This window comes from Gambusia affinis, linkage group LG21 (genome assembly GCF_019740435.1).
Source record: "Gambusia affinis linkage group LG21, SWU_Gaff_1.0, whole genome shotgun sequence".
Classification (NCBI taxonomy): domain Eukaryota; kingdom Metazoa; phylum Chordata; class Actinopteri; order Cyprinodontiformes; family Poeciliidae; genus Gambusia; species Gambusia affinis.
In genome coordinates this window covers 8,516,372-8,543,927 of record NC_057888.1, presented here as the reverse complement: position 1 = coordinate 8,543,927, position 27,556 = coordinate 8,516,372, and the positions used below count along the sequence as shown (strand labels likewise).

At 38.4% G+C, this 27,556-nt stretch overlaps 1 protein-coding gene across 1 annotated transcript; it reads left to right on the top strand.

The window, feature by feature from the left end:
• Nucleotides 1–615: 615 nt before the first annotated feature.
• ube3c (ubiquitin protein ligase E3C) lies at nucleotides 616–26,538 on the top strand. The gene is made up of 24 exons (XM_044104347.1): nucleotides 616–731; nucleotides 1,288–1,398; nucleotides 1,523–1,576; nucleotides 2,272–2,346; nucleotides 3,161–3,307; nucleotides 3,394–3,509; nucleotides 3,606–3,763; nucleotides 4,026–4,179; nucleotides 5,050–5,270; nucleotides 5,384–5,535; nucleotides 5,919–6,106; nucleotides 9,603–9,689; nucleotides 9,781–9,938; nucleotides 10,202–10,428; nucleotides 12,442–12,546; nucleotides 13,002–13,089; nucleotides 14,105–14,202; nucleotides 14,703–14,835; nucleotides 16,102–16,349; nucleotides 19,323–19,535; nucleotides 20,662–20,850; nucleotides 20,951–21,017; nucleotides 21,620–21,750; nucleotides 24,557–26,538. The coding sequence occupies exons 2-24, from the start codon at nucleotides 1,333–1,335 to the stop codon at nucleotides 24,725–24,727; spliced, it is 3,246 nt and encodes a 1,081-aa protein (XP_043960282.1). The 5' UTR covers nucleotides 616–731; nucleotides 1,288–1,332; the 3' UTR covers nucleotides 24,728–26,538.
• Nucleotides 26,539–27,556: the final 1,018 nt, after the last annotated feature.

Below are 27,556 nucleotides of genomic sequence, written 5' to 3'. Positions count from 1 at the left end.
GCTTGTGTACAGACGAGAAGCTATGCTTTAACATAAACCTACAGTTTATGTTGGCATCTGGTGCATTTTTAGTTAAAATATGTTTGTTTCTTTTATTAGTCAAATCAAATCAAATTTTATTTGTATAGCACATTTCAGCAGCAAAGCATTTCAAAGTGCTTAGTGAAGCTATTTGCAATGAGGAGAGTATTTAGAAATTTGACACAAATTATATGGTACTTCATAATACTTAATTAAAAATAAAAAAAATACAAGTATTTCCCATTCCCCAAAAAAGTGATTCTTATAAACGTAACTAGTCGCTGGCTCCCTCTGATGTATTGTGTATTTATTTCATCAAGATACCATTTTGAAGTTGGCAGGACACCGTTGAGCATCTATCACTTTTGAGTTTGTCCGCAAATGTAACCAAAATCCAACCCAAGACCTCTTAACACGTAAAACTGTATTATGAATAACAAGAAACTGATCTTTCTCGTCCCCGCAAAATGCACAATTCTAGTATTCACACATTTATTCGTAGAAGGTTCTCAATCGATCTACTAGAAAGGTGGAGCTAACGCTTAATTGACATGGATTTTGTCCAATCACCTGCTTGGGATTTGCAGGAACCGGAAGAAGTTAACTGTTCCTGTGTTGTGATGATTTCCAGAGTGGAGGAAAAGAAGACTTGACAATTGGATTTCTCAGTGTCAGTGTTTCTGTTGCACTTCGTATTTTACAAGTTAAAGGTAAGAAGGTTATTGATTGTAGATATGGTGTTTCTTGGTGTCTATTTTGAAATTTGAATGATGTCAAACTGAACATGCGGGTAAAAAGAATTTTCACGTAAAGTTAGCCTCTCTGACTTCTTAGCCGGTGGCTAGTTAGCTCCAGTGCTAACGCGAACAAAATCAGGCTAAATACACGGATATCATTCTATATTGTTGTTTTTAATCATTATTTGTTGTATATCGGCATTGTTTCGGTTTACATGTTGTATCGTAAGTCATACACCCCCTTAAAAAACCCTGACAGCTGCTGAGTCATGAGCTACTGTAGCTAAGTTAGCTAACTATTGTTGCTGCCAAATTGAGACTGTCACTTGGAGAAACTAGGTGAAGTCAGTCTACTAACTATTTCTTTGATAACTAAAGTTCTTGACTGAGCACATGATTTAAAACGGTAGCTGTATGAAGGCTTTACGTGCTATAAAACAAGGTTGTTTCGAAATTAGAGCCCTAGTCCAGGGTCACCAGAGAAGTTTTGATGCATTTCAATTTGACTTGGTTTCGTTTTGTCTTTTAGAACTTCATCAACAAGTCTGAATCAGTCATTGGAAAAACCCTAACAATGTTCAGCTTTGAGGGAGATTTCAAAACACGACCCAAGGTGTCATTGGGCGGAGCGAGTAAAAAGGTAAGGATCAATTCAACGTAGAGACAGTTGCTCAAAAACAAAACACACTCTATTGTGCTGTTTGCAGAAAAATAGACCAGTAATAAAACACTATCTTTCTATTGTGTAACTTATCTTGTCTCAGGAAGAAAAAGCCTCCTTGTTGCATCGTACACAAGAGGAAAGACGGAAAAGAGAGGTAATCTTTTATGACATATATGAGAGAACCAAACATTAAGATCCTTTTAATTCAGGATGTAGTGTGTTCAAAAAATAAATGTGTGGCAATATTACAACACTGATATTTCTTTGGAAAAAAGTAGAGATTATTTTCATTTAACAATTCACAATTTTTAGGCCCAGGTCAAAATTTATGGTTTAAAAAACAGATCTCAAAATGTGAGATCTGTTTTATAAGCTTGACATTATAAAATCCTCATTCAAATATGTGTCACCAGACAGTGCAGTTTGTTGCTGCGGCAGAAACGTTGAACAATAAATGGAAAGTAACTCCTTACATTCATGCTTGTATTATTTGATTTAGACTTTTTAAAAACAGCGGTCACTCTGTTGAATTTTTCCAGAAAATGTCTAACAAATTTAATTTGTAATTGGTTCAGAAAGTGTTATACTGGCTTTTTGTAAGCCTGTCACAATTGACACTTTTTTGTGACATTACATTTTGACTTTAAATTTCTTCTGAGTACTTTTTTGACTGATTTAAACAGTTCATGTTGGTAACTTGTTAATTCCTAATTTATTAGCTAATAATGGATTCTCATATTTGTCTGTTCTATCACTTTGTATTTGTTTAAATAAGTATTATAATACTAACGTTTCATATGTTGAATTATGGTTGTGTTATTTTTAAGCTTTGCCTCTTTGCTACTTTAGGAAGAAAGAAAAAGGCTGAAAAATGCAATCATCATTCAGTCCTACATACGTGGCTACCAAGACCTAAAGCAACAGGTATGTCTGCCTCTTTCACATCAACAGATTTTCTTTATTTAATTTAGGAACATATTACATTTATGTTGATTCCGATGGCTTTCTGCTAGAGAAATAGTAATAGTAAATATGAATCTTTCTTAGTGTTAGCAGGTCTTGTCCATTTTGATCTGGGGGTGAGTTGCTGCCTGAAGCATTACAGTCTGATTCATGAGTAGTAATAGAAGCAAAACATGAGTTTAAGAGGTTGATTTCTCACCATGTATTGTGATACAGTTGGTCTTTTTTTTCTGACCTGAAAACTGAGCTGAATAAGCCATTTATCTGCAATACGTTTCAAATTATCATTGAACAGTAAAGTCGTGCCCACAAATAACTTTTTTCTCACACATCATACTAATTGATCTTCTGAGACCAAAGGGCCATGTCTGTATTCAGCTGATGGTCAACTGCCCTGAAAGGAGCTCTGATTTTCTGTTTCTCCATTAAAAGGAACCTCTGACTGAGATGACATATGTACGTCGCTTTTGGGAGACTTTTTAAGATACATTTCCATTAGAAGAAGACTTAAGGACATAATCTGAACACCTGGTATTAAGTATCACCTGGTTGATTTTGAAATGGTTTAGTAGGAAGAAGGAAATGGGGGAAAGTCTGTAGATCTGCTCTTAGATTTTTGTAGGACTAAATTTATTGTTTCTCAAGTGACTCAAACTTTTATTTTTAGCATTTATTTTTTAGATTTTTATAATGAAAATTATGAACAATTTATTTCTTTATGTTTAGGTTTACTGAACAAGTGTTTTCATTCAATTACTATATTTCTTCCCTTCAGTATGCCATTCAGAGGGCTAAGTTTGATGAGTCTGTCAGTCAGTCACAGGCAGAGGGAACGCAGCACGTCATGGCTGCCACTGCTCTATGCCTCCTATCGAGACGACTTATATTTTTCTACAGACAGAGTGTGGACGCACATAGATTGGTAAGAATGCAATATTACCAGTTCTTTTGGTAGTGCTTTAATTACCGTATTATGTTGAACATCTGCCTGTCTGTGTGTTTATAAAGATATGGTTATGCCAGAACCTGGTGAAACACAACAGTCAGTTCGTGAAGCTGTTAAACAGTCCCCAGAAGCCGTCATGTGTATTTCAGATCAAAAGAATCCTGGGATTTTGCTGCAGGTAAGGTTCTGGGCATACAAACACAGGATAGTGATTGATTGCCATGAAGAAGCTGAAACTTTCTGCAGACTTACATACTTATTCTTTTTCTCCCAGACTCCTGCAAAATTGCCCAGATGACAGTTTAAACGTTGCTGTTCCCATGCGGATGTTAGAAATCTTTTCTTCAGAGAGAACTTATCTTATTGTTATTCCAGACGCTAACAATGTAGCTTCATTACTTGAGCAGATTTTGCACTATATGGTACAAAAAGGTGAGCTAGCGATGCATTGAAATAAAATGCATTTTTACATTTAAAACACTTAAAATGTTGTTAAATCAACCTTAGTACTACTCTTTTTACATGGACTGTGGCAATTTAAATTGTTGAGACTTCAGTTTGAGTTTTTTGTGAGAAAATTACATAATTTACTTCAGCACAATAAACTTTTCCTAAACATCTAGTTTGTGTTAATTTTTAGTTAGTGTAGTTTTCATACAACCTAATTTCATCTATTTCTTTTTTTTGTTTTAAGGATACTACAAGTCACTGTATAGTCTAGTAAATCACAGACTGCCCTCCAGTCTGGAGTACAGCGATGCTCCCTCTATTCCTCTGGCAAGCACACTGTTGGAGCACATCCTCAAACCTTTGCACTTTACTTACTCCTCCTGCACAACAGGCGCAAGGTAAACAGAATTTTTTTAAAAAGATTTTACAACCGTTTTAGTTGTGTTTGTGCTTTTTGCTCTTTTTTTTTTTACATGTCTGGTGGAAAAATATATAAAAAGTGTTAAAGACATAACTCTAGCTAAAGGCAGTTGGGACTTATCAGGCAGGGATTACTTAATGTGCTGAACTCAAAAACTGGGCATTGTTGGAAAAGAAACCCATGTTGAAAGTAGTTTGGATAATGTTAAAACAACTTAGGCTAGAGATTATAACAGTAAACCAGTTACCTCAGTTGGATAGCAGATGATTATGAACAAAGACATCTCAACAATATCTTTGTTGAGATATTGAACGTATTTCAAAAGGTATCCATGTATGCAACCCCCACAGTATCTACAGAAAACAACAGGAGTAATAAGTGTGTAAGTTCAGGTTCTAGGCTTATTGCTTCTTCCTATCAAATAAAAGTTTTTTTGTGTGTGTGCTCTTCCATCATTCTGAAAGCAGTAATTACATAAGAGACCCACTGACAATAAGTCATAAAAGTCCCCCTGGATTCTTGAGCTGAATATCAGACTGTTGACACTCAGTTTAAGACTTTTCTAATAACGATGGGAGAATTTCTTTTCTTTTATGAAGAAAGGCACAGCAGGATGGAGACAAACTTGTATACACAGTGATTCCAATAGTTCATTATCTCTTCTTCGCCCCACCAGATGTTATTGACCAAGTTAGACAAAGCACTCCTATTTGGAGAGACAATATTGTTTGGTTAGAACACCAATGAAGCAGAATTGTGTTGAAACAACCCCAATAACTAAAACCAGTTTGATCTGCTGTTTTTCTACACTGTATTCAAAGGGATTTTTTTGGCTGTTGTCTTGCAGGCAGTTTGTATTTGCGGCGTTTACCGAGGAGTTCATTTCTGCGCCGTTCACCGAGCAGATCTTTCACTTTTTTATCCCGGCTCTGTCGGACCGTCGTCTCTCGTTCCCGTTCGAGGCCTTTCTGAGCTCCCTGCAGGTCACCATCGACTCTTTCTCAGCAGCACAAAGCCAGGCGCCATGGCTCTTCTACTTTGTCCTCTCTGCAGGAGAGAACTGCTTAGGTAGGTGACAGTTAAGTTTACCGTTTTTCCTGTGTGTATTCAATTCCTTATGTTATCGAAGTACACAAACTTAAAAAATAAACAACGCAGTAATGGTAGGTGTATGTTCGAAGGCTCACTATCAGAGGAGGGACATCTGCTCTACCTTCGGGCTCTGCAGGCTCTACTGCCGCTGCTTCCGGTGTCGGAAAGCACCAGCCGGCCGGAAGTGAACAGTGATTCAGAGGATGATGATGATGGTGACATGCACCCTACACCCATGCAGGTACAACCGACATAGCATTCAGGGAATAAAACAAATTTGTCCTCTGGGTTTTGTAAGGTGAGATGAGACTCCTACAAAATAAATCCTGTTGATTTATCGGCTGTGATGTCATTAAACTTTTAAGCATTTATATGTAACTTATGACAATACAAACACTTGAATGAAGCTTTCTTTGAAGGCCAAGAAACCAACGTTTGTCCTCTGACCAGACCACTGCATTTCCATGTTTTTGAGTGTGTATCACATAAAATCCCACCATGAATGAAATGCATTAATGTCTGTAGTTATAATTTGGAAAAAAAAAACATTTTTTCCGCACATTTATTGTAGTTAAAGATGGGTTATGGTAATAAATCTCTCTTTTTTCCACACGTCTCTGTTAGGACAACAGCCGCATTTCTGTGCAGCTGATAACGGAGGAATGCATCCACAAGCTGGACACAAAACAGCAGACTAATGCCCTGCTGAACCTGGTTTGGAGGGACTCAGCCAGTGAGGAGGTCTTCACCATGATGGCATCCATTTGTCACACGCTTATGGTGCAGCATCGACTCATGGTGCCAAAAGTCAGGTAGAAATGCACAAAAAGGATGATGTAGCACCCGTCTGATGTTTATTAGTGTATTTATCCTTTTTTGTTGTTGTGATGCTCTCTTATCGATTGTGATCGCTAAACCCTTGAGAGTTTTTGATTTTAAAAAGCATTCAGGGCATCGTCCTTCACTGCTGGCGGACATGTCTGTCTGTCTCCTCCACTGTAAATTCACAAAGTATTAAATGGACTTTCATGAAGTAAACACACACTTAATTTATGTTTTTTAATCGCTTTTAAATAATGTGAAGCAGGCACTAAACCTTATTACAATAATTTCCCCAATCAGCTGTGGATTCCACCTGACTGAGAGGAAAACTGTTTTATGTGTTGCTGTTCCGCATTCAGCAATGTAGCTAATAGGGATTTTAGACAAGCAGTTATCATTGGTCCGCACCCACTGGCATTTACAACCGGCAGAGATGTCAAGGAAGCCCTCCATTCTGGACAAGGGAAATTAGCTCTTTTCCTCATTAATTACATTAGGGTTGGGATGGATGTCAGCAACGGCTTGGGATGGAAGGCATTGGCTAACAGGAAGTCAGCTAGACCCATCTTCATGGATATATAAGCAATATTGTCAATTCAAAGACTTTTTTGCTGACAAATTATGTAAATAAAGATATGTATTGTATTGTTGCCGTTGCAACATAATTAGCATGAGGATGGTATTTTGGACTTGAATAGCTTTTGTGATAGACCAACTCCTTTCAGCACAATTTGAACACAATAATAGTCTTTTTCATCAGATCATTTTTCAAAGCAAAAGTTAACCTCCAGTGGACCAAGACAAGTGACTTTGTTATCCATTGCTATAGTTTATGGATGCCACTTGTGTGTCAGATTTATGGGTGTTCTAGAAACCCATTACAAAGGTTTTGGCTGGAACTTTGTGAGTAATTGCATTAAAATTTTTAACGCTGTAAAAGCTATGTAATTAATTAATTGAAATTAATGTCTTAAAATCTGAGCCCTACAGTACTGTACTGTACTTTACACAATATCCATGCCTCTAGAAAACGGTAACCACAAATATCCGGATTTTATTGGGATTTTCTTTCACACATTACCCAGTTGATGAAAGAGCTCCAGTGCTCTTTAGTTTTATACCTCTAAATTAAACCCAGTGGAACTAGTTGCTTTCAACAGCCACTCAATTTGTAATGATAAGAAATCAATCAAGAAATCAGAAATCAAATCTGAATCTTGATTCTAAAACCAGTTGATAGAAATACAGATGAGGCTGAAAACTCCTGATCAAATCCAGCTCAAAGAATGTTCCGAAGTTAGAGTGGTCCAGTTAAAGCACAGATTAAGAATATGTAGCAAGACTTCCAAGTCAATGTTCACATGGGCTCGCCAGCCAATCTGACTCAGTTTTAGCTGTTTCACAAAGATGAATTCAAAAAAAGACTTCTTCTAGGACACTCAAGTAAATTTTTTTTTTCCAGAGTTCTTGAGGATTTCTCTTTCAGTCCCTGTCCTCTTTTACAGCTTCCCTCTCTTCTCCACTTTTATCATAAATCCTGTCCTTCGTCTTCCATCATTATTGGATATCTGTAACAAAATAATTAGCTCACGGAGGAAGATTAATCGCTGCAGGAGTGGACGGGATAGCTTTGCAAGAGGCTAAGGGGAGCAAATTGCATCCCCGTCTTGATTTACTGCTCTTACAGCAAAAAAAAGGAGAGACTGGCTGCATGCAGTGGGCCCGGCACACTTCCTTTGTAATAAATATAGAAAATGTCTCATTAAATTTCTCTTTCTTTGCTGGTTTTAATTGGAGAACTGCTTTTTAACTCACTCAATAAGTTGATGTTTTGTTTGTCCTGCTGAGTGTGTTGTAATTTACCTTTAATTGGTAAAGTTAGATATTTGGCGTAATTTCCCAGCATAACACCAATCTGCTAACTGGTCCCTTTTGATGGAAGGAGTCCATATTTACTTTCAGATGGTTGCTGTGATTTTTGTGTTGTTGTGAAATAATGACGTTGATAATGAAGATTTAATTTGCATTGAGGCAGAAACTCACTCCGGTTTCCTGGTCTCAGATCCAACCCTAGCCTACCACTAGACAAGGTTTTTCTTTTCATCGCAGCAAAATGAAACGATCCAGACATTATTTATCAAGACGCTCGTCGCATGCAACCCCCTTTTGATGCCTTGACTTTGTTTATTAGTGCTTCATTCCGTGATTGAAATTGGGGAGGGGTTCGGTTTCCCCGCGGCTGTAAATCAGCAGGTCAGCTGGCATTTAGTGCTTTGTTTCTCATTTCAATCAAACACCAGCCAGACTTGTTATGAGCCCCCAGTGCTGCTCGGTGCTTCTTTTCTGAGCCTTGTTGCACTGACAGATGGCCTGTGCTCGACACCAACCATTTTTCATGCCTTATTGAGGGTTTGCCTGACAGTCTGCCCCCTAATGTTCATTTCTAATTTAGGATTTCTGAATGAGCTCTGATATATTGAAACGGATATATTGGAAGGGTTGGAAATTAAAGGCTTATTTTGAGGATTTAGATGTTTTGGGGTCCCTAAAGTCGGTCCTCGAGGGCCTGCCTTCTGCATGTTTTAGTTCTCTCCCTGGTTTAATGCACCTGGATCAAATGATTGCTCATTAGAAGGCCTAAGAAGAACACTGACATGCTGAAAAGGTTGTTGGTGCCCCCATGGATAGAACTAAAACATGGCCCCTCGAGGGCCGACTTTGGGGACCCTTGTAAAGGATAGTGTCTTTACAGCTGTCCTACCTTGACAAGGGCCTATTATATTTAGGGACACTTTATTTTTCCTTTTAGCTTACTTACCACTTTATTGTCACCTTTACTTACCCTCGGTGTGAAAAACCAAGCAATTCCAGTGTATACATAAACAAATACTCTGGAACAAAGAACCCCTTCACACCTTCTTGCCTCAGCCTGCTGAGTCCAACAAGAGCGAGGTATGTAGCTCCTTCTGTGTTTCTCAACTAATTCAACCTGAGTGTGGAAGCATGCTAGTCATCAGGGGTCACAGCAAGGACCAGGGTGCCCCTCCTCCTTCTCCTCCATCCTCCATTGTCCTGGTTCCCTGGCCATTAAGTTAAATGGGGGGTGGGTTGCAGGTTGCAGCAGGAAGCCAGTGGGGCTGTTTATGACCTGAGCTGGGCACCCTCGCCAGCAACTAGTTTACTAATGGAAGGTGCCTCGCCTAAATAAAGCTTAATGGCTCATTTAATCTCCTTTTGGCCCCTCGCAACGCATAAAAGGAGTGAAAGGCCAAGAAGATTCTATAACTGAAATGTTTGGTCACAATCTTTTTTTGTTTTTTTTCTGTGTCCGCTGCTAAGCGAGGCAAAGTTAACAGTCTTAGCGCTGCAGACTGTTAGGTTGAGAGTTATTTTATTGTTTATTGCCCTGATTGTGTCATTTGAACTGCCTTTTAATGCATTTCTGTCTTAAATCTTGTTTATTATTAATTTGTTGTTTGTCTGCAGACTCCTGTACAGCTTAGCTTTCAATGCACGTTTCCTGAGGCATCTGTGGCACCTGATAACCTCCATGACAACTAAAATGATTACCGGGTAAGATACTATGACTGTTTCTGCTCTCTACTGAGCATTTAATGTCAGTGGTGTGATCATGCTTCTGCTTTTTCTGTGTCTTCCTTCTTAGCTCCATGGTGCCGCTACTCCAGCTGATCTCTCGGGGTTCCCCCATGTCATTTGAAGATTCAAACCGGATCATTCCCCTCTTTTACCTCTTCAGCTCTCTCTTCAGTCACTCTCTTATCTCTGTGCATGACAGCGAGTTCTTTGGACATGAAATGGAAGGTACTGGGCATATAAGTATTGTAGAAAATATAATAATATCAACTTCATGTTAGTTTCCAAATAATTCTTTTTTGGAGTTCTCCTTTGATCTGTTCTTGAGTTTATGTACTAAAGTTAAAAGTTACTATTACTAAATTACTTTTTTTTGTCCTAGTAATTGCCTATTCACTAAATGAGTTTTCACAATTGTCTACAGCAGCTTGAACAGCTTGTAGAGATCAAAGCTTGTTAGAAGACTTTGAGCACGTTCTCCTTCTGAGCAGGTCAGATGCAGTCCACCATGATGCCCTTCACTCTGTCTGAGCTGGTGACTTTGTCCCGCTGCCTGAGAGACGCATGTCTGGGAATCATCAAGCTGGCCTACCCTGAGACTAAAGCAGAGCACAGGGAGGAGTACATGGCTGCCTTCCGCAGCGTGGGCGTCAAGACGAACACCGAGGTCCAGCGGCGCATCCAGGCCGAGCAGAAGCGCTGGGTGCAACTCTTCAAGGTACATAATATAGTTAACTCATTAAAGCTGAGCATAAATCCTTTGTCCTTCAGATTCTGATTGGTCTTATTATAGAAATAGATTTTTGTTTTAGTCAATTCTATAAATTTCTAGTGTTTCTAAAAGTGATTTAAAAAAAAAATGTATAAATATAGTTCATCTTTGACAACTTTTAATACAGGCTTCTTTATTGACTTAAGGTATGTTTGCCAAAAATATAGTTGAAATGAGAAGTTTATACACAATCGTCATTAGCATAACTGGTTAACATATAAATGGTATAAATGTGATGTTTTAGAATAGCTGTTTTTTTTTTTTATATGCTTTTAGTTAGAGGCCCCAAGTTGTACCTCAGCAGTATGACTTGGCAGAAAATGCAGAGGTAATTTAAGTTGTCCGGATTCCTGACACAGACCTGGTTTTTAAGCAGACAACACAAGTTTTTAATTGGTATGAATTTAGATTTTTGAAAAGTCCAATTTTAAACCATTTCCACAGTGTGCTGCATAATCTGTGTATTGTTGTCGTCATTAAATTGTTGTATAGTCCCTATGTGCATTGATGCTGTAATGATTATGTGTTAGTGGAAGTTGGCAAAATATGCCTGAGTAGGCAAAGACAACGAGCACTTGTTGTTTACTATGGGGAAATGAGGCTGAAAACAGGATCGACTTCAATCCTCTCATTGAGGGCCTTCTTTTATTTCTCTTCCTTCTGTTTATTCAAGGAAACAGGCCTTAAGTCACTTTTGTTCTTGGCTGTTAGAAGTGAACACAAGCATTTAGAAGGAGGTGGCAAATACTCCAAAAGCACGTTGAGGGAGTTTTCATAAAAGATCAGTTCAAAGGCCTCTTGTCAGCTAAAACGACCCATTAAAGAAGTGAGGAGCAGGGAAAATGCATTTTCCAAATTGAACAGTGGGATTTACAGTTGGTTTAACGTCGCTGACCCCTAACACGTTAATGTTTGGTTGGTGTCATCAGCCGTCCCTCTCCATCTTTTATCACCCCCATTGTCGAGCTATCTATTTAATTGAAAGAAGTTAATTGAATGAAAATGATCAACTAAGCTTGTATTAATATTGCTAATGGAACTTTCTTCTTGGCCATGTTTGGAGAGCGATGTCACAAAGGAGTTTGGGAAAGACCCATTAAGGTTTGCACTTAACCCAATGGGCTAATTAAGGAATGCTTATTCATTCCCAGAGTCAGGGGGTGGGTCTGCTCTGAGCCCATCTTCATGCACCTTTTACAGCATTTTGCACTCGCCATTATTGCGGACTCTGGTTGCCTCCTGGTGATTGGCCGGGATTGATTGTCGCTCTATGAAAATGACACATCTTGGAGAGGAGGGTTTCGATTGAGGTAATCCAGCTGGGGTATTATATGGAAATGGACTGGCTTTGAGTGTTATTGCATCAATGACACACGTGACATTATTCAAATGTGTCTGAATGTGTTTTTCGCAATAGCAACAAGGAAACCTTTTATAATTGAATGAGATGGTCTTGTTTCTTGTTATAGCTCTAAGAACTTGATCTTTGCTTGTGTCCATTATATAACCTTATAAAAACCTTTTTCAGATTTTTTTTTAAGTGGCAATATAATTTATAGAAACTCCTGATACCAACCATCAACATTACATCAAAGCGAGCTAACTTCTTTTTAACATCCCGTTAGACAGCCACTCTTGTACTCAAAGCACATTGAGCTGTAAAGCCTTGGCGTTCTCTGTCCGATGGCTGATGTCAGCAGACTTCGCTGGTAATTAACAAGGCTGGACATTGAGGGACGGCACAGGTCGTTTTTCTTTTATACTCCCCATAAATGGTGCACTAATGGCTGAATTCTCAAATTGCTTTTTTTCCCCCTCTAAAATGAAGCCCTTCATCCTGTTCAAGAGACATTTTAAAGAAAGGCTTCACTGGGCACTTTGTTTTCAACAGTTATGGATATTTTTGTTTTAATGAAAGATGCTAATGTAACTTCTTTTTATTTTTGATCTACAACGCAGGTCATCACTAACTTGGTGAAGATGTTGAAAGCTCGCGACATCAGACGACCTTTCTGTCCGGTGGGTCACTGGCTGTCTGAGGAGGTCAACATCCGGGCCGATAAGGTGAGCTACCTGCATCTTAATATTTTTACTTTAGCTCAGATTTCTGTCTCAAATATCTTTTAGATTAACAAATAAAGAAAGTATAGACTGTATTTAAAAAGTTCCAGGTTTAGTACTAAAAATATATTTTGTTAAAATTGGCAGCATGCTTTAGGTACTTTTACAAGGGTCTTCTGTCATAGGTGAGTTGTCCACACAGTCTACCTGAGAGAAACTGAACAGAATATGGATAATTTATCTAACCACACTGTTCTGTCTATTTCAATTTCACTCAAATTTTGAGAAAAGAAAAAGAACATTTTTCTTCAAATTTAAAAAAATAATAGAAACCAAAATTTCAGTCTAGGGAAGTTTTGAAACTGAAAGTTGAAAAGTTGAAAAAACTTTGAAACCTTAAAGCAACTATGGTTCTTCATCTTAAAGACAAGATGAATTTCATCTTCACCTCTGTGTAGGTCACCCAACTTTATGTCCCATCAGCAAGACACGTGTGGAGAACAAGAAGGATGGGGCGCATTGGACCTCTTCAGTCTACGCTTGATGGTAATATAGGCTACAGTCAAGCTTTTTAATTTGATATGAAGGTATAAGATGGATTATTTTCCACAAAAAAACTGTCTGTAGATGTTCTTTCTAAATAGAGTTCAGAACTCAAACCATACTTTGTGTCCCTACTTGCTCAAAGGTCATGTGTTACAATTGTGTCGTCAACTTTTTTTAAACTCATTTGAATCATGAAGTATTTCATTTGAGCATACTTATAATTATGTGATCTTAGGGTCATCTCGCCTGCCCACACAATCAGTGATTTCTTCCTAAAATCACCGCCTCTATGTTTGCCAACACAAATCAAGCTGGCCCTCTCATTTAGCCACATTCAGATTGAAACACGGATGAGTGAGACTCATTAGGCTCACTTTTAACTACAGCGCTTTTCTCTGACATATAGTGTGAAAACAGGCTGATAACAATGTGTGTATGATCTCCCTAATGCCACTCAGAGCCTGTATGAGATAAATTCAATTAGCGTGAAAGTACCTGATGAACTCAGCCACATCTGGTGCGTGTGTTTGTCTGGCCTTTTCTCATTTCCTTAAATGGACAGGCCCAGTGCTGATAAATGAGGTACGTATTGACCACTTGGAGGCCATATTTCTCCTCAAAGATGGAAACCTGATGGGAGAATGCAGATCAGGTTGACTAATTGGGCAGAATAATTGAGCTGCATTTGAACGACCAGGGTAAAGAGCAGTTTAGCAATTGGGGCTGTTTTTCCCCTCCTTTGAACCTTTGAATTTAAGGAAACATTAACTTAGATGGGTTTACAAAATCAAAAAAGTGCAATCCTCATTTAGCTCATGTACACAGTTATAGAAAATACATAAAACAAGATATTTAGTTGGATTATTGACCAGCTTTCTAGACCTAAAGTTTTTTCTGTTATGATTACTTTTAAGTTTACCTGTATGTGTCTTGACATATTTATAAAAAAAGACTGAAATTGTATTTTCTACATGGGGTCTTGATAAACAAGATGTACGTGTGTTTATTTCTGCAGTTGGTTTTGAGCCTCCGCAGCTCTCTGTGTCTGAAGAGAGACATCTGGCCATCCTCACAGAGTTGCCTTTTGTTGTTCCATTTGAGGAGCGAGTCAAGGTATCCCACCACTACAGGAAACTGGAACACAAGCTTAAGAGTTGAATCATAATCAAACATTCAAATTTATTGTTTTTGGTTTCAGTGGTATGAATTTACCTCTTTAAAGGGTTTCTGGAATGTCTTAAAAAACCCAGAATAAGTTCTCCACTCCAAACTGATACCATGTTTAGGCGCTTATTCTAACCTCCCTGCTGTTATTAATGTAGAAGTGTGTTAAAATCACTCCAAAGTAGTGATTTTTAGTAGTTATTTCTTAAACTGGTCGTGGTGCCGACTAGCTACATCTTGTGTCAAAGTTAAATATCTAGGTGTGAAATAAAAGAAACTTCTCAAGTATCCTTTTTTTCTATTATTTTGTGATGTATAAATGGATGACAGTTAAAAAGACCTTCACCTTTCAATATATAATCATAGATAAAATTGTATTTAGTATGCATTAATGTCAGCTGAAAGTACTTGTTACAAACTCCATCGCTGGATGTACTTCCTCCCTCCAGATCTTCCAGAGGTTGATCTCTGTGGACAAACGTGACGTGCAGGGGGATGGGCCGTTCCCCGACGGCATCAATGTCACCATCAGACGCAACTACATCTACGAAGACGCCTACGATAAACTCTCCCCAGAAAATGGTGAGATGAGCATCGCTGTCATTTCAGTAAAAGCACTGTCATATGATTGTGTGTGTTATAAGTTGCATTGGACTTATAAAGTCCATGCACACGTCTGGAAAACTGTTCTGTAACCGCTCCATAATTTTTTGTCATTTATACCGTGATGACGAACACCGTAAGACTGAGATGGTTTACTAGATCCCAACGCTGGCACTGAAACTCTTGTTAAGTTATATAAAACCCCGATAATAAGGACAAGGGTTAGAGTTTGCATGGAAGATGAAGGTTACCTCCATCCTCGGGCAGCATATTGAATTTCAGTAAAGCATAATTGTGATTCTGATTATTATAATGGATCACATAAAAGCCGAATCAATTATTTTAAGTCACCTCTTTTGTGTTTGAGTTTGAAAGGGTACTCGAATGATGGGGGCACTCTGATTAAAAAGAGTAGTAGGCGACCTGGGTTGAAGACATGATCTATATCATTTGTGTGTCTATAACTTAAAGCTGCTTTGATTTATCACTCTACATTTATTATTCTGGAAGACAACCTCGTATAGAATTGATCTGAATATTCTGTAGGTCAGTATGAGCAAATTTTGTAAATAATGTTTATTAAAGACAAAGCCTTTTCTGCTTTTGTGGTGATGTTTTAAAAATATTCACCGTGCCTTGGAAAAGTCTTAAACTTTATCCTTCAACCAAAAGGATAAAGTTACTGGTTGATGTGGAGATCATGAGCTGCGTGGTCACTCACATTGTTTTGCATATAATCCAAAAAGTTTTCAGGTCTTTATTTAGGTGAAAATTTTGTGAACAAAGAATAATTTTCTTCTACCTCACAGTTTATGCTCCTTGTTGTGTTTGGGTCTCTTCATTAAAATTGCAATTAAAAGCAGTAAGGTTTGTAAGACGAATGGAAACATTCTAGGAATAAAAACAATTTAAATGACAAAAAGTAACATTTAATAATTTAAATTCTGTGCTTTTGAAAAGTTATTTAACTTAACACAATACAACTATACAAACAGTTGATTTAAAATCAGTTTATTTAGAGGTCTATTTAGAAAAAAAATAATTATAACCATGATAAGCTAGAAAGATAAATACCCAGATTGCTAATGACCCTGCTAGAAATTGCTTTTAAACATATGAAAGAATAAATGAAGTACAAAATATGTTTTAAAAGGTTCAAGACTGCTGCTCATAAATTAGTTGTTAAAATATATTTTTGTAAATATTTCCTTTTATTTGAATCCTTTTAACTTGTTACGCAATCAGAACCAGACCTTAAGAAGAGGATTCGAGTCCACCTTCTCAACGCTCATGGTCTGGATGAGGCAGGCATCGACGGAGGCGGCATCTTTCGCGAGTTCCTCAACGAGCTTCTCAAATCGGGCTTCAATCCCAACCAGGGCTTTTTCAAAACCACCAACGAGGGTTTGTTGTATCCAAATCCTGCTGCAGAGATGCTGGTGGGCGACTCCTTCACGAGACACTACTACTTCCTGGGCAGGATCCTCGGAAAGGTGAGTGTGTCAAATTAAGGATGGTCGGATAGAAACTCAAAAATCTGACCAGTGAATGCAGTTGGCCACTATCAGGAAACGCCAACTACAACACCTTTCAGTGTGGATGTTATTACTGAGAAAAGAAGGATCAAAGTTAGCTTTTTTGGTGCAAGTGTAATATTATGCAAAAGAGAGCAAGACTTTATCATACTAAGGCTAAAAAAAAAACAAAGTTGCACTGTTAGACCTCCTATGAACTCTAACATGGATTTGGAAATATTTACAACGATTTTGAATTCCGTGGTAGCTGAAATTTGCTGTACAGATTAACTTGACAAAATTATGATCAGTGGATCTCTTCATTAGATGTGACAGTGTAAAGGTCATACAATATTTTTGTAGAAAATTAGACTTTATTTGTTCCCAAAGCTTACATTTCTTAAATTCTTGAATAAAATTGGGTTTAGTGGTTACAGCTGGAATTTATGCAGTAAGACAACGTTTGCCTGCTCCTTTACTCCTCTGATGCAGCTGTTTATTAGAGCCTAATGTTTTTAAATCATCTCTAATGCAAGTGGTGATGATTGTTTATCAAGATGCCTTCCTCATGAGGGAGCTATCATCTCAACACGAAGAGGAATTACCTCATGACAAGCGGTCGCCTCTCAATTAGGGCTTCCATTAGCGGATGATTCCTACCTCTTGTTTGTGTAGCGACTGCATTTGGCTAGCATTAAATCAACAGCCTCACAAAGACAGGACATAAATAAGCGTTCAAAGCATGTGGTAATAGCATTTTGATCTGTTTTACAGTCAGGAACATCCAGGGCTCTTCTCTCTCAAACAGTGTCGGATGGTGTGGTCCACTTACCGGAGCATCGTAACTCCTGCTCCTCCTCCTCTTGTTTCCTTTTCTTCTCTGTGTTCTGTTCAAGTGAGAAGCAATCAATCTGCTCCTACAGTTCCTGCATCTATCGCGCTGTGCTCTCTGTAGCTAATGGTTGAGGCAATTAGGCTGAGGGAAATTAATTTGAATTTGACTTTCAATTAACCCTACCTCTAAGTTCCTCTTTCTCCATAAAAATGGACGTTTGAGTGGCCATTTGAGAGGCGTATTGATATTTGTTTAGTGCCTGTTATTGCCTGGATAAAAGGCGAGCAGTTTATATGGATTGAAATTGCATCACCACTGCCGCAGCTCGTGTGGTGCACATTGCAGCTCAAAGGACACAGGAGATTAATATTCTTAATTAATGTCCGAGGCGTGCCATTGTTGTGGAGGTGATGTATTACAGGCGGGAGTGGCTTGTCTGGGGGTACTCACTGAAATGGGATTGAGCATCAGAATAGAGGCCGGCCATCATCCCTCTTCCTCACTTGTCCACCCCGTTGACAAGCTGAAAGATTTAAGCTACACATATTGAAAACATGCAGAGGGTTGCTTTGCATTTCTGGCTTTGGCCTAAAGATCAGAGCACTGCTTTCTCTTTTTCACATGCCTCTGGTACGAGCCGTGAGAGATTCTCCCCGACTCATTACCGCCAAACCTCCGCCCTCATCAGCAGCACTTCTTCTCACTTCGTAATCGCTCTGATCCTCTCTGAGCTCGGCATCCTCTCTGCAGACGTGTGAAAGCGTTGCTGCTCTGATTGATAAAGATGCGTGTGAAAGGCATTATATTTTTATTGATTCATAATGTTGTAAATTAAGGAATTTATTTGGCAGCTAACAGAACGCACCTGCAATGCCGCTGGCATTTATTCCACCTGATGGTGCCGCGATCTGCTTTAATTGCGTTGCCACTGCACTCACTTATATTAAAAGGCTCCGGGCCATAATAATTAATTCTTTCCAACCCAAGTCATTTTGGCACAATTTCTGGCAATAAACACTCATAAATAAGCCTGGTGGCATAGAAAAAATAAGGCTACAAGTTTTCTCCATATACTTATTGCTGCCTCTTCCCGGCACAAGTGTTATTGATAGGTTTCAAGGGGCCACGCAGCGCATATGGTCTGAAATTAGTGCCGGCCATGAGAGTAACACTAAGTGGATTATTTTGCATAAAAAATAGACAATGTTTGAAGTTGCGCAGTTAACCTGTGTTTAGAAAATAGCTGTGATTTATGCATTTGTGTGTGTTTAAGATGCATGCATTATGGAAATCCTCTAGATTTATAATCCATTTAGCTGATGCGGTCAGGGTTTTTAGCGCTATCATTTATAAGGACCTGTATATTTTAATGTCTCCAATAGGTTCTTTTTCTACTATTCCAGTACATTAGCGTAGGGGTTTTATGAGTCACCTGCCCGGTTGCACTTCTTAATTGCATTTAGGGTCAAGGTGAGAATCGACATTTATAAAGTTTGAATCGAGGGAAGAAGAAGCCGAAGATGCGTGTTCAAGATTGATTGGACTTTGTTTTGATCTCAAACGCTGTAATCAGTTTAGCCTGACTGGTGTAAACCTTTTGTGTTCAAGAAGTTACATGTTGGAATATTTACTTATCAGACGGTGCTTGACGCAAACCATTGTCCGTATAGTTCGACTGATGCAAAACTATTTTTACTATTTAGGCGTTTTCATGTTCTGTCACTTAACCTCAGACTTCAGGATGTTTTATGTAAAGGATCAACTCAAAATAGTGCACTATTGTGGAGTAGAAAAATGATTGATTGTTGTCAATTCTTTTTATTTTGATTCACCTCATTAAAATCCGGTGCAACCAATTGCCTTTAGGAGTAAAAGTACAAAGTCCTCAGAGGTTGGAGAATTGCACTATAAAGGTGTTTCCACAGAACCCAGAGGTGGTTAATTTACACACCACACTTTCCAGATAATTATTTTAAGAAATGTGAAAACCATGCACAGTCTTGCACTGCTTTATGTTGGCTTATTCACTCAAAAACATTACATTTTGAGGATTTAACATGACAAAATAAAATAAAAACTTTGAGGGCCTCGTTACTAATGTCTGTGTTTCTCCTCAGGCACTCTACGAGAACATGCTGGTAGAATTGCCCTTTGCCAGCTTCTTCCTGTCCAAACTTCTGGGAACCAGTGCAGACGTGGACATCCACCACCTTGCCTCTTTAGACCCTGAGATGTATCGCAACCTTCTGTTCCTCAAGAGCTACGAGGGCGATGTGGAAGAGCTGGGCCTCAACTTCACTGTGGTCAACAACGACCTGGGAGAAGCTCAGGTAAGTCGACCGACCGAATATGACAAATGGCTCTTGCGTGTTTATTTTTCAGCTCTGTTTCTTTCTCCTGTTTGGTTTCTCTTTGTGGCGTTAATAATTCATTTCCCGCCTGATGCACCACTTCTCAGCCCTGACAGAGATAAAGCACGTCACTGCTGTCGCTCCAAGCCCTGCTGCAGTGCAGAGGACGCAGCAGCTCTGTTGACCGTTCCGGCCTGCCTTTCGCTCCACAAATTATCTCGCACCACGCATGACAGAAGCGGCCAAAAGCTCTTAAGCATGTCTCCTTCTCTCTCCAAAGCTGTGCTCAGACCTGATCTCTACATGGAGCCCCTGTTTGCTCAGGACCTTAACGTGTCTTATTAGCTCTTCTCAAACAACACCTGAAACAGCAGAGTTACAATGTGGCCCTTCTGGTCACCAAATAGAGCGCAATAGAGGAAAACAATTTGTGGAAGATTAGGCACACCCGGGAGCAGTCTGCCCTGCATTTGCCCTTGTGAGATAGCCAAAGCAAGCAAGATAACAGCAGTAATTCTTTTACATTAGCACATAATCAGAATCTGGTGGGAGGGAGAAAAGGCAGAAAATGGATTCCTGAAAGGTGGAGTTTGCAGCACTACGGGAATGGACAGATTAGATGGACCCCATTACATTAAATGCCAGTGTATTCTCAGCATTGCTGCACTGAAGCTTAGTATTCTTTGTTGATAATGCATCATGGGGGTCCTTATTAGTGCTTTCTGTAGAGTTGATGAACAAATATCTTTTAAAGCATTTTTCAACCCGAGCTCATCAACAGATGTGCTAGGTTTGAATTCAGGGAGATTTATCTATAACTCTGGATGTTAGTTTGTTTACCATCCATCATTATGTCAGTTTTTTTTCTTTTCTTTTTCCTTTCTTGTTTCCTTTCTCTTTTTGTCCTTTCATTTTCTTCAGGTTCAGTATTCACATTCTGAGCACTGTAGAAATATCTGTTGTAGAATTGTTGTATTTTTACTGTACAAGTTAACTAAAAATAACTGAGAACTCTGGAAAACTATGCCTGGAAGTTCAACATAAATGTGCCAAATACCTGGTAATGACTACAGCTCAGCAAATGCCTCGTTTGTGTTTGTTCCAGGTGGTGGAACTGAAGCCAGGAGGAAAAGATATCCCGGTGACAACAGCCAACCGGATAGCTTACATCCATTTAGTGGCTGACTACAGGCTCAACAAACAGATCAGGCCTCACTGCCTGGCCTTCAGACAGGGTCTGGCCAATGTGGTCAACCTTGAGTGGCTGCGTATGTTTGATCAGCAGGAAATCCAGGTGCTGAATTACTGAACCAAACGAAGATTAGATTTTTTTTGTTTGTTTTTCTTTTCATAGCGTACATCTAAAAAGCATGTCTCTTGCCTCATCCTGACAGGTGCTGATATCTGGGGCGCATGTTCCGATTTGTCTCGATGATCTGAAAAACTTCACAAACTATTCAGGTAGGTTCTTATTAGGGCTGCACAATATTAGAAAAACTTACAGAGTGCTGTAATCTAGGTGAATGTTGCCAAAATGATGGGAGTTGAGCTATGTGAGTAATCTCATAGGTATTACATAGGAAGAACGCAAGCGTTAGCTTAATTTTAAAATCTTTGTTAAACTCTTGTTTGAAGCTTAGATATTCATTTATTTATTTAATTTTTTTTATGAAAATACACATTTAAAATCTCTTCAGCAGCTGAGCTAACAAAGAGGTCTAAATTGAACCCCTCTGTTTTATTTTGTTGCATTATTAGATTAGTGTAAAACTGAAGGAATTGGTACAAAAAATAATCTGATTGCAAAATAAAGCTCCACAATACTATTGAAACCTCTTAGCTAATGCTCAGATATCTCTTTCAAAATATACATTTTGTCTTTACATGTCTTTATTTTTGTAAAATTAAATTTCGGACTCCTAATGGACTTTAAGGCCCAAAGCTGATGTACATCGCCTGTGTTGCATTTGTATGAATCTATGCTCACTTATTTTATTTAATTAGGCTTTGACCGTGAACAACATGAGGTAGTAATATGGTTTCTGTTCAATAATCTCTTTTAGGTGGATACTCTGCTAACCACCCTGTCATTCAGACCTTCTGGGAAGTGGTCGAAGGATTTACAGATGAAGAAAAGCGCAAACTGTTAAAGTTTGTCACCAGCTGCTCCAGACCTCCGCTGCTAGGCTTTAAGGTGAGCAATCTTGCAGACTCAGACTTCCTCTTTTACTTCCTGTATGTTTTCATCCCAGAGTTTACTCCTATTTGAAGCAGGTTTCCAAACCAGACAGAAGTTCAGTTAATGTGCCTTTATAAAAATACCCAGACTGATAAGACCCCTAATAATGATAATTTTCCTATTAGTTGTGCTTAGAAAAGGTCTCTGCGGTGAACTCTTATCACCACGTTTGCTATTGTGTTATAGTTCGTGACCTTCCTCTGTGGAAGAAGTCTGTCTGCAGCTCTGTGTGTGTCTGGAGACCTTGGCTGGACAAATACTGTCATTCTGAAGTTGGTAGATGGTTAAACTCTTCACCTTTTTTCCGATTGGGTCACGTGGCAGAAAGCAGCAATAGCTGCGGAGATAAATTGCCTCGAAACTACGTCTGTCTGCTTCTGAATATCATTTTAAAAGTCTTGAATCATTACAGCAAATTATATCTAAAACGATGTCCTAATTGGAAGCCATTCAGGTTTTTCATTGACCTGATTTATGGGACATTTAGAAAGGTACAGTGAAATGCTAGAAAGTGTTGGTCAGGGCTATTAAAGAGTTTTTATGCCACACTTTGTCCCACCAGGAGCTGCAAGTCTATAGTGCCTTGCATAAGTATTCATACATCTTGAATTTTTTTCACTTTTCTTCCATTACAACCACCTTTAATGTGTGTAATTAGGAATAGATATGATAGACCAACACAGAGTACTGCGTAATTGTGAGGAAGGAAAGTAAAATATAATAATAATAATAAAAAAAATTCTAATAAAAAAATGTTTTTACATCCCTTCATTTTGACATATCACATTAGAAAGCGTTGATGGAAATGGCAAAATCTGAAATAACTTTGTCAGTTTAGCAAAAAAAACTTTTTCACGTTCTATTGGGATGATTTTTGACTTTTGCAAAAACGAGTCAGTCTTCTAAAGGGGAGATGGAAACTCACTTGCAGAATAAGACCCGATGTGGCAAACACTCCTATCCACTGGTGGGTCTTTATCTTAACATAGACATGAAACTCTATAACTCTAAAGTCTAAAACTCCATCTCACAGGGGAAAACTCTATATTTTTCTGATATGTGTGATCTGTGCAACCTGTGGATCTTGTTTATTACATCCATGTGTAACGTCAACATCTAATGAAGTTGTGCTTCGTATAGCCTGGTTAATTTGTTCCCAACCAGTAGATGGGAACACGCCTAATTTGCATTTTCTTTTGTGTGACATTTTTAAAGGTTTGCTCAAAATTTATGTGACAGTTGGATGGAAACATAGCTTGTGTTTGTCAAAAAGCTTAAAAAATTAATTTTTACTTTTGCAAAGCACTGTAATGTACCGGTACTTGTATTTCATAAATTAGAATACCATTGAAAGTTCATTCATTGCAGTAACTCAATTCACTAAGTGAAACACAGATTAATTGCTTACTGTTTTCAAGCCTTCATTTCTGTTAATTATGGTGATTTTCTGTACATATTTTATAAAAACACATTATTTAAAGTTACAGTTCTATAGCAGACCAATAAACAACATTTTCAAAACAGAAATATGGGCTTTATAAAAGGTATGTTTAATACCTGCTTAAATTTTATTTTTAAAAACTACTTCTAATCTAATCTCATTGAAATGCTTCTTCTAATTTATTAAATATGACTGTGATTAAGTTTTGTTTTCACTGCCATTAGTCAAGAAAATATTTGTGTTGCTTTAAACTTGGGAGAGACAACACTAAACTTTAAATCCTTCAAGCTTTAAATGATCCCCTCCCTTCTCATTTACTAAGTTTGACTTTGGCCAGCATTCAGATGCACTGCCCCTCCCACACAGATGCCTCACTTGAGACTTAAAGGGTGGTAATTTGTGGGGGGGTGACCCCTGACCTGGCCCTCGGCTCAAGCCAGCAAAGCCTTAATTAGCTGTCGTGAAAACTGCCCAGGATTCATTAGAGAAGAAATAGCTCTGTCAAGAGAAGCCATTTAAAAAAGATGATGGAAGCTGTCTTTTTTTTTTTTTCCTCTCCTCAAAATGATAGTTGTGGTAATGATACTTTTTCAATAGGCAATGATAGTTTAATACGGTAATTGTCAGAAAAATGGGGTCATTACGGCAAAGCCCCTGAAGGGCCATTTAATTGTGTAAGTATAGCCGGTGGGACAGATAGTCTAACGTTAAATATCGTGATGGAATCAGGGCGGAGTAGTTTGTTCGTGATGGAAGCCGTCAGTGTCACAGTTTACAGATGAAGTGGCCTCATCAGCTGCGAGGTTTGATTTAAAAAAAAAAAAAAAATGCCAGATGGACAACATGAAACGACTATCCTTTTAGCGTCTCAGCCAAGGGTCAACCTGTGAGCCCATCTCCCCCCTCAATATCTTTCAAAGCACTAAGCTGAATTCCTAAATTTATACTTTGGCTTTATTCGTTTGGCTCTTTACACATTTAATCCCTTGTGGAATTTGACATTTATTGCTTAATCGGGATGGGTTTGGAAATTGGGATCATTACCGACACGTGTTGATTCATTCTCCGTCTGACTCTGAAGACATTCATCCACCTCGCGCAGCTAATTAACTCCAGACGTCACTGGGATCGAAAAGATAAAAACTTAAAAATCAGTGAACTCTCTATAACAAAATGCAGCTCTGATAAGCAGGCTAATTCAAGTCAAAAAAGAAATATTATTATTATTGTAGAATGGGATTAGAAACATCCAGAGATATTTCAGCTGCCCTTAAATATATGTAATCAGTAATTTTTTTAATTTATTTTTTTTGCCTACAGGAGCTTTATCCAGCCTTCTGCATTCACAACGGTGGAAGTGACCTGGAGCGCCTGCCTACAGCCAGCACCTGCATGAACCTGCTCAAGCTCCCAGAGTTCTGCGATCAACACCTGATGAGGAGCAAGCTGCTATATGCCATCGAGTCGAGCGCCGGGTTCGAGCTCAGCTGAGCCGGGACAAAAATTTGTTCATTTCAGTGCCGGTGGACCCGACGCCAGTGAGGTGGCTTTAGAGTAAAAGACTCTAAATAGAAGAGAGAAGGCTAAAAAAAAAAATGCACTGATTGATTATTGTGTTTCTGTCGGCGTGTGTGAGTGCCAAGTAAAAGAAAAAAAAAAGGGAGACATTTAGTGGGATGTTTTCTTTTAAACACTTGTTTTTAGGACATTTTAAAATCAGTTTAGAGAACCATACAGGAGATCAGTGTTGCATCTGACATTTAAATGCAGATGATGGTAAACAAGAGCAATGGCAACTCACTGTGTCATTTAATGACGTGAAGTATTGTTTTTCCACCAAAGAGAAAGTGGTGTTGTATTAAAAAGGCAATATGACAGCTTGTGGTGCACCAAAGGCTGCTGAGAGGGACCATCTTTGCCAAGAGCTAACAAAGTGTTTTCGTGTGAGGTTGTTGAAATTCCAGTTTTTGTCATTTCTAGGTGACTGTGCCTTGCAAAAGTATTTATACCCCACAATTATTATTTTTTTCCATTTTATTGAAACAAACTGTTATGCATTTTATGCAATCACTAAGTAAGGAATAATTAAGTGGAAGGATAAGAATGTAAGAAGATTTTAGGTCTAAAAGAAATTATGCATGCATTTGTATTCAGTTTTGCCACAGATTCTCAATTATCCTTCGGTCTGGACTTTTATTAGGCCACTCTAAACCAAGAGTATGATTTGTTCTGGCTTTCTGCTGTTTCTCTGCCTACAATAAGTTTTTTGTTCTGTTGGTAGATGACCAACTATTGGGGTAAATAGTCTTCTTTCATCTGGAGAGAATGTAGACCCATTAATCATTGCATAAACTTTGGTCAGCTCTCCTGTCCAGTAAAACATCCCATAGCATAATGCTGCTCCCATCATGTTTTGCTGTGGGGATGTAGTGTTAAGGGTGATGCGTAGTTAAGTTTTCTGAAAAGGTTCAATGTTTGTCTCATCTGATTTGAGCAACTCCTTTTATGTGTTTGCTTACATGCCCTACATTCCCGCAAGCCCTTAAAGGCCTTTGGGAAAATGCCAACGGGACTTCTTGTGGCTTTTTTTTTTCTTCCATAAAGGCTTTACAGACAATATACCTAATAGTTGCTCTACTGGATCTCTGCAGCTCCCCCAGAGTTACCAGTGCCCCATTACTACTACTCAGAGTTTTGTGGCCTTTCATTCTCCACAGTTTCATCCCTTTTCTATTAATCAATTAGTCTTTATGAGGCTGTTTGATCACTGTCATCCAACAAACCTCAGAGGCATTTTGAGGATTTAGCTGGGCTTTATTAAAGTTTACTAGGATAAAAAGAGTTGAAAACAAATGCATGTATGAGGTATTTTGTGTTGCTCTATCACAGAAAATCCAATGAATGACATACAAGTTTATGGTTGTAACATGATAAAATACGGAAAAGATTAAGGGCTATGAAAACGTTTGCAAGGCACTGTAACTTGTGTTACGTTTTATGCCTAAAACCCATTTTCCACACAGTATCTGAAATCTCGAGAAGACTAGACTTGCTGGGATAAATTAGAGGAAAGCATTATATGATTACGGCTTTGTGAATATGTATATGTTTTAAACCGCTCTTGTACGAGTCATGTATTTCTTATTTGTACAGGTTTGTTTCCGTTCCCCCATGTACCCGCTTAGGTGAACAGTTTTTTCGCCTGATCAGCACATGACGGCTTGTGTCCTACTGATGACCTGTGTACCAACAGGGTGGAGAGAGTGAATATGGATATGAATAAATCCGCTTTTCTTTTTGCATTTTCCGTCCATTAGCTGTCCAGTTTTTCTTGTTACTTGTAATTTACAGTAATGACCGGGACATAAAACGGTGCTTTGTGGGGAAATTTCCGCTCCGAGTTTTACGGCCTCTGACATATAATTAAAGAAACATCCAGTTAAGAAACACTGAGCAGAACTGTTCTGGCCTTGAGATGCATTATCGGGTTGAGCACAAATTAAGATTGTGTGCGTTTATCATAAATCTTGCTGCCCCCCCGATGCAGCATGGCCCGGAAAGACATCCATTCCTTTTTGGACCGAGTCCATCTCTTCATCCTATCCTTCTCTTTCTCACTCCCCGCTCAGCTGAAATGACCAACGTCTCCTCTTGCGTCTACGACGGATCCTCTACTCTTCAACTGGGCCAGAGAACTCATAGTGGTAATTGAGTCTTAAAAACTGGTCTTGTCATTGAAATGAGGGATTTATCTCAATTACTGTGAGATTTATTTAGGTCTATTACTCTGTGATGGATTGTAACTGACAATGTTAATGCAGGATGTTATGAATCTTCTCTAGTATATTCTTTTTTTAAAGGGATGTTTTATGTTTGTTAATCTGACTTGAGAGAAAACATCTATTTGTTTATATATATATATATATAAGGCAAGCACCATTGATACACAAGGTAATGTAAAGTACTTTACACAAGAACCAAATCAAAACAAACGACATCTCAAAACAGCAAGGCGTCTCATAAAAGAATATGAGACGCCTCATATTCTTTTATGAGAATAAAAGAACCTACTAAATAAAAATATTCTGTAGGTTAAATATTTTTATTTAACCTACTAATAAAAATAGTAGGTTAAATTGGCTACATTTAAGCTAATAAAAAGCCAATACATGTTAGAAATGAAAAGCACCATTGTTTAAATTGTATAGTCCAGAAAAGATTGAAGAAGTCTGACGTAAAGAATTTACACAATTACCTGATTAGCAACTCTGAAAATATATTTAGACCATCAAGATTTGAAAATGCTATTTGAACAGATGG

Bases quoted from the DNA above. Each gene is read 5' to 3' on its own strand.
- ube3c (XM_044104347.1), top strand. From the start codon at position 1,333: ATGTTCAGCTTTGAGGGAGATTTCAAAACACGACCCAAGGTGTCATTG. The intron at 20,851-20,950 runs GTGCTGAATTAC...TCATCCTGACAG, and splicing joins TTGATCAGCAGGAAATCCAG to GTGCTGATATCTGGGGCGCA. The intron at 21,751-24,556 runs GTGAGCAATCTT...TTTTGCCTACAG, and splicing joins CTCCGCTGCTAGGCTTTAAG to GAGCTTTATCCAGCCTTCTG.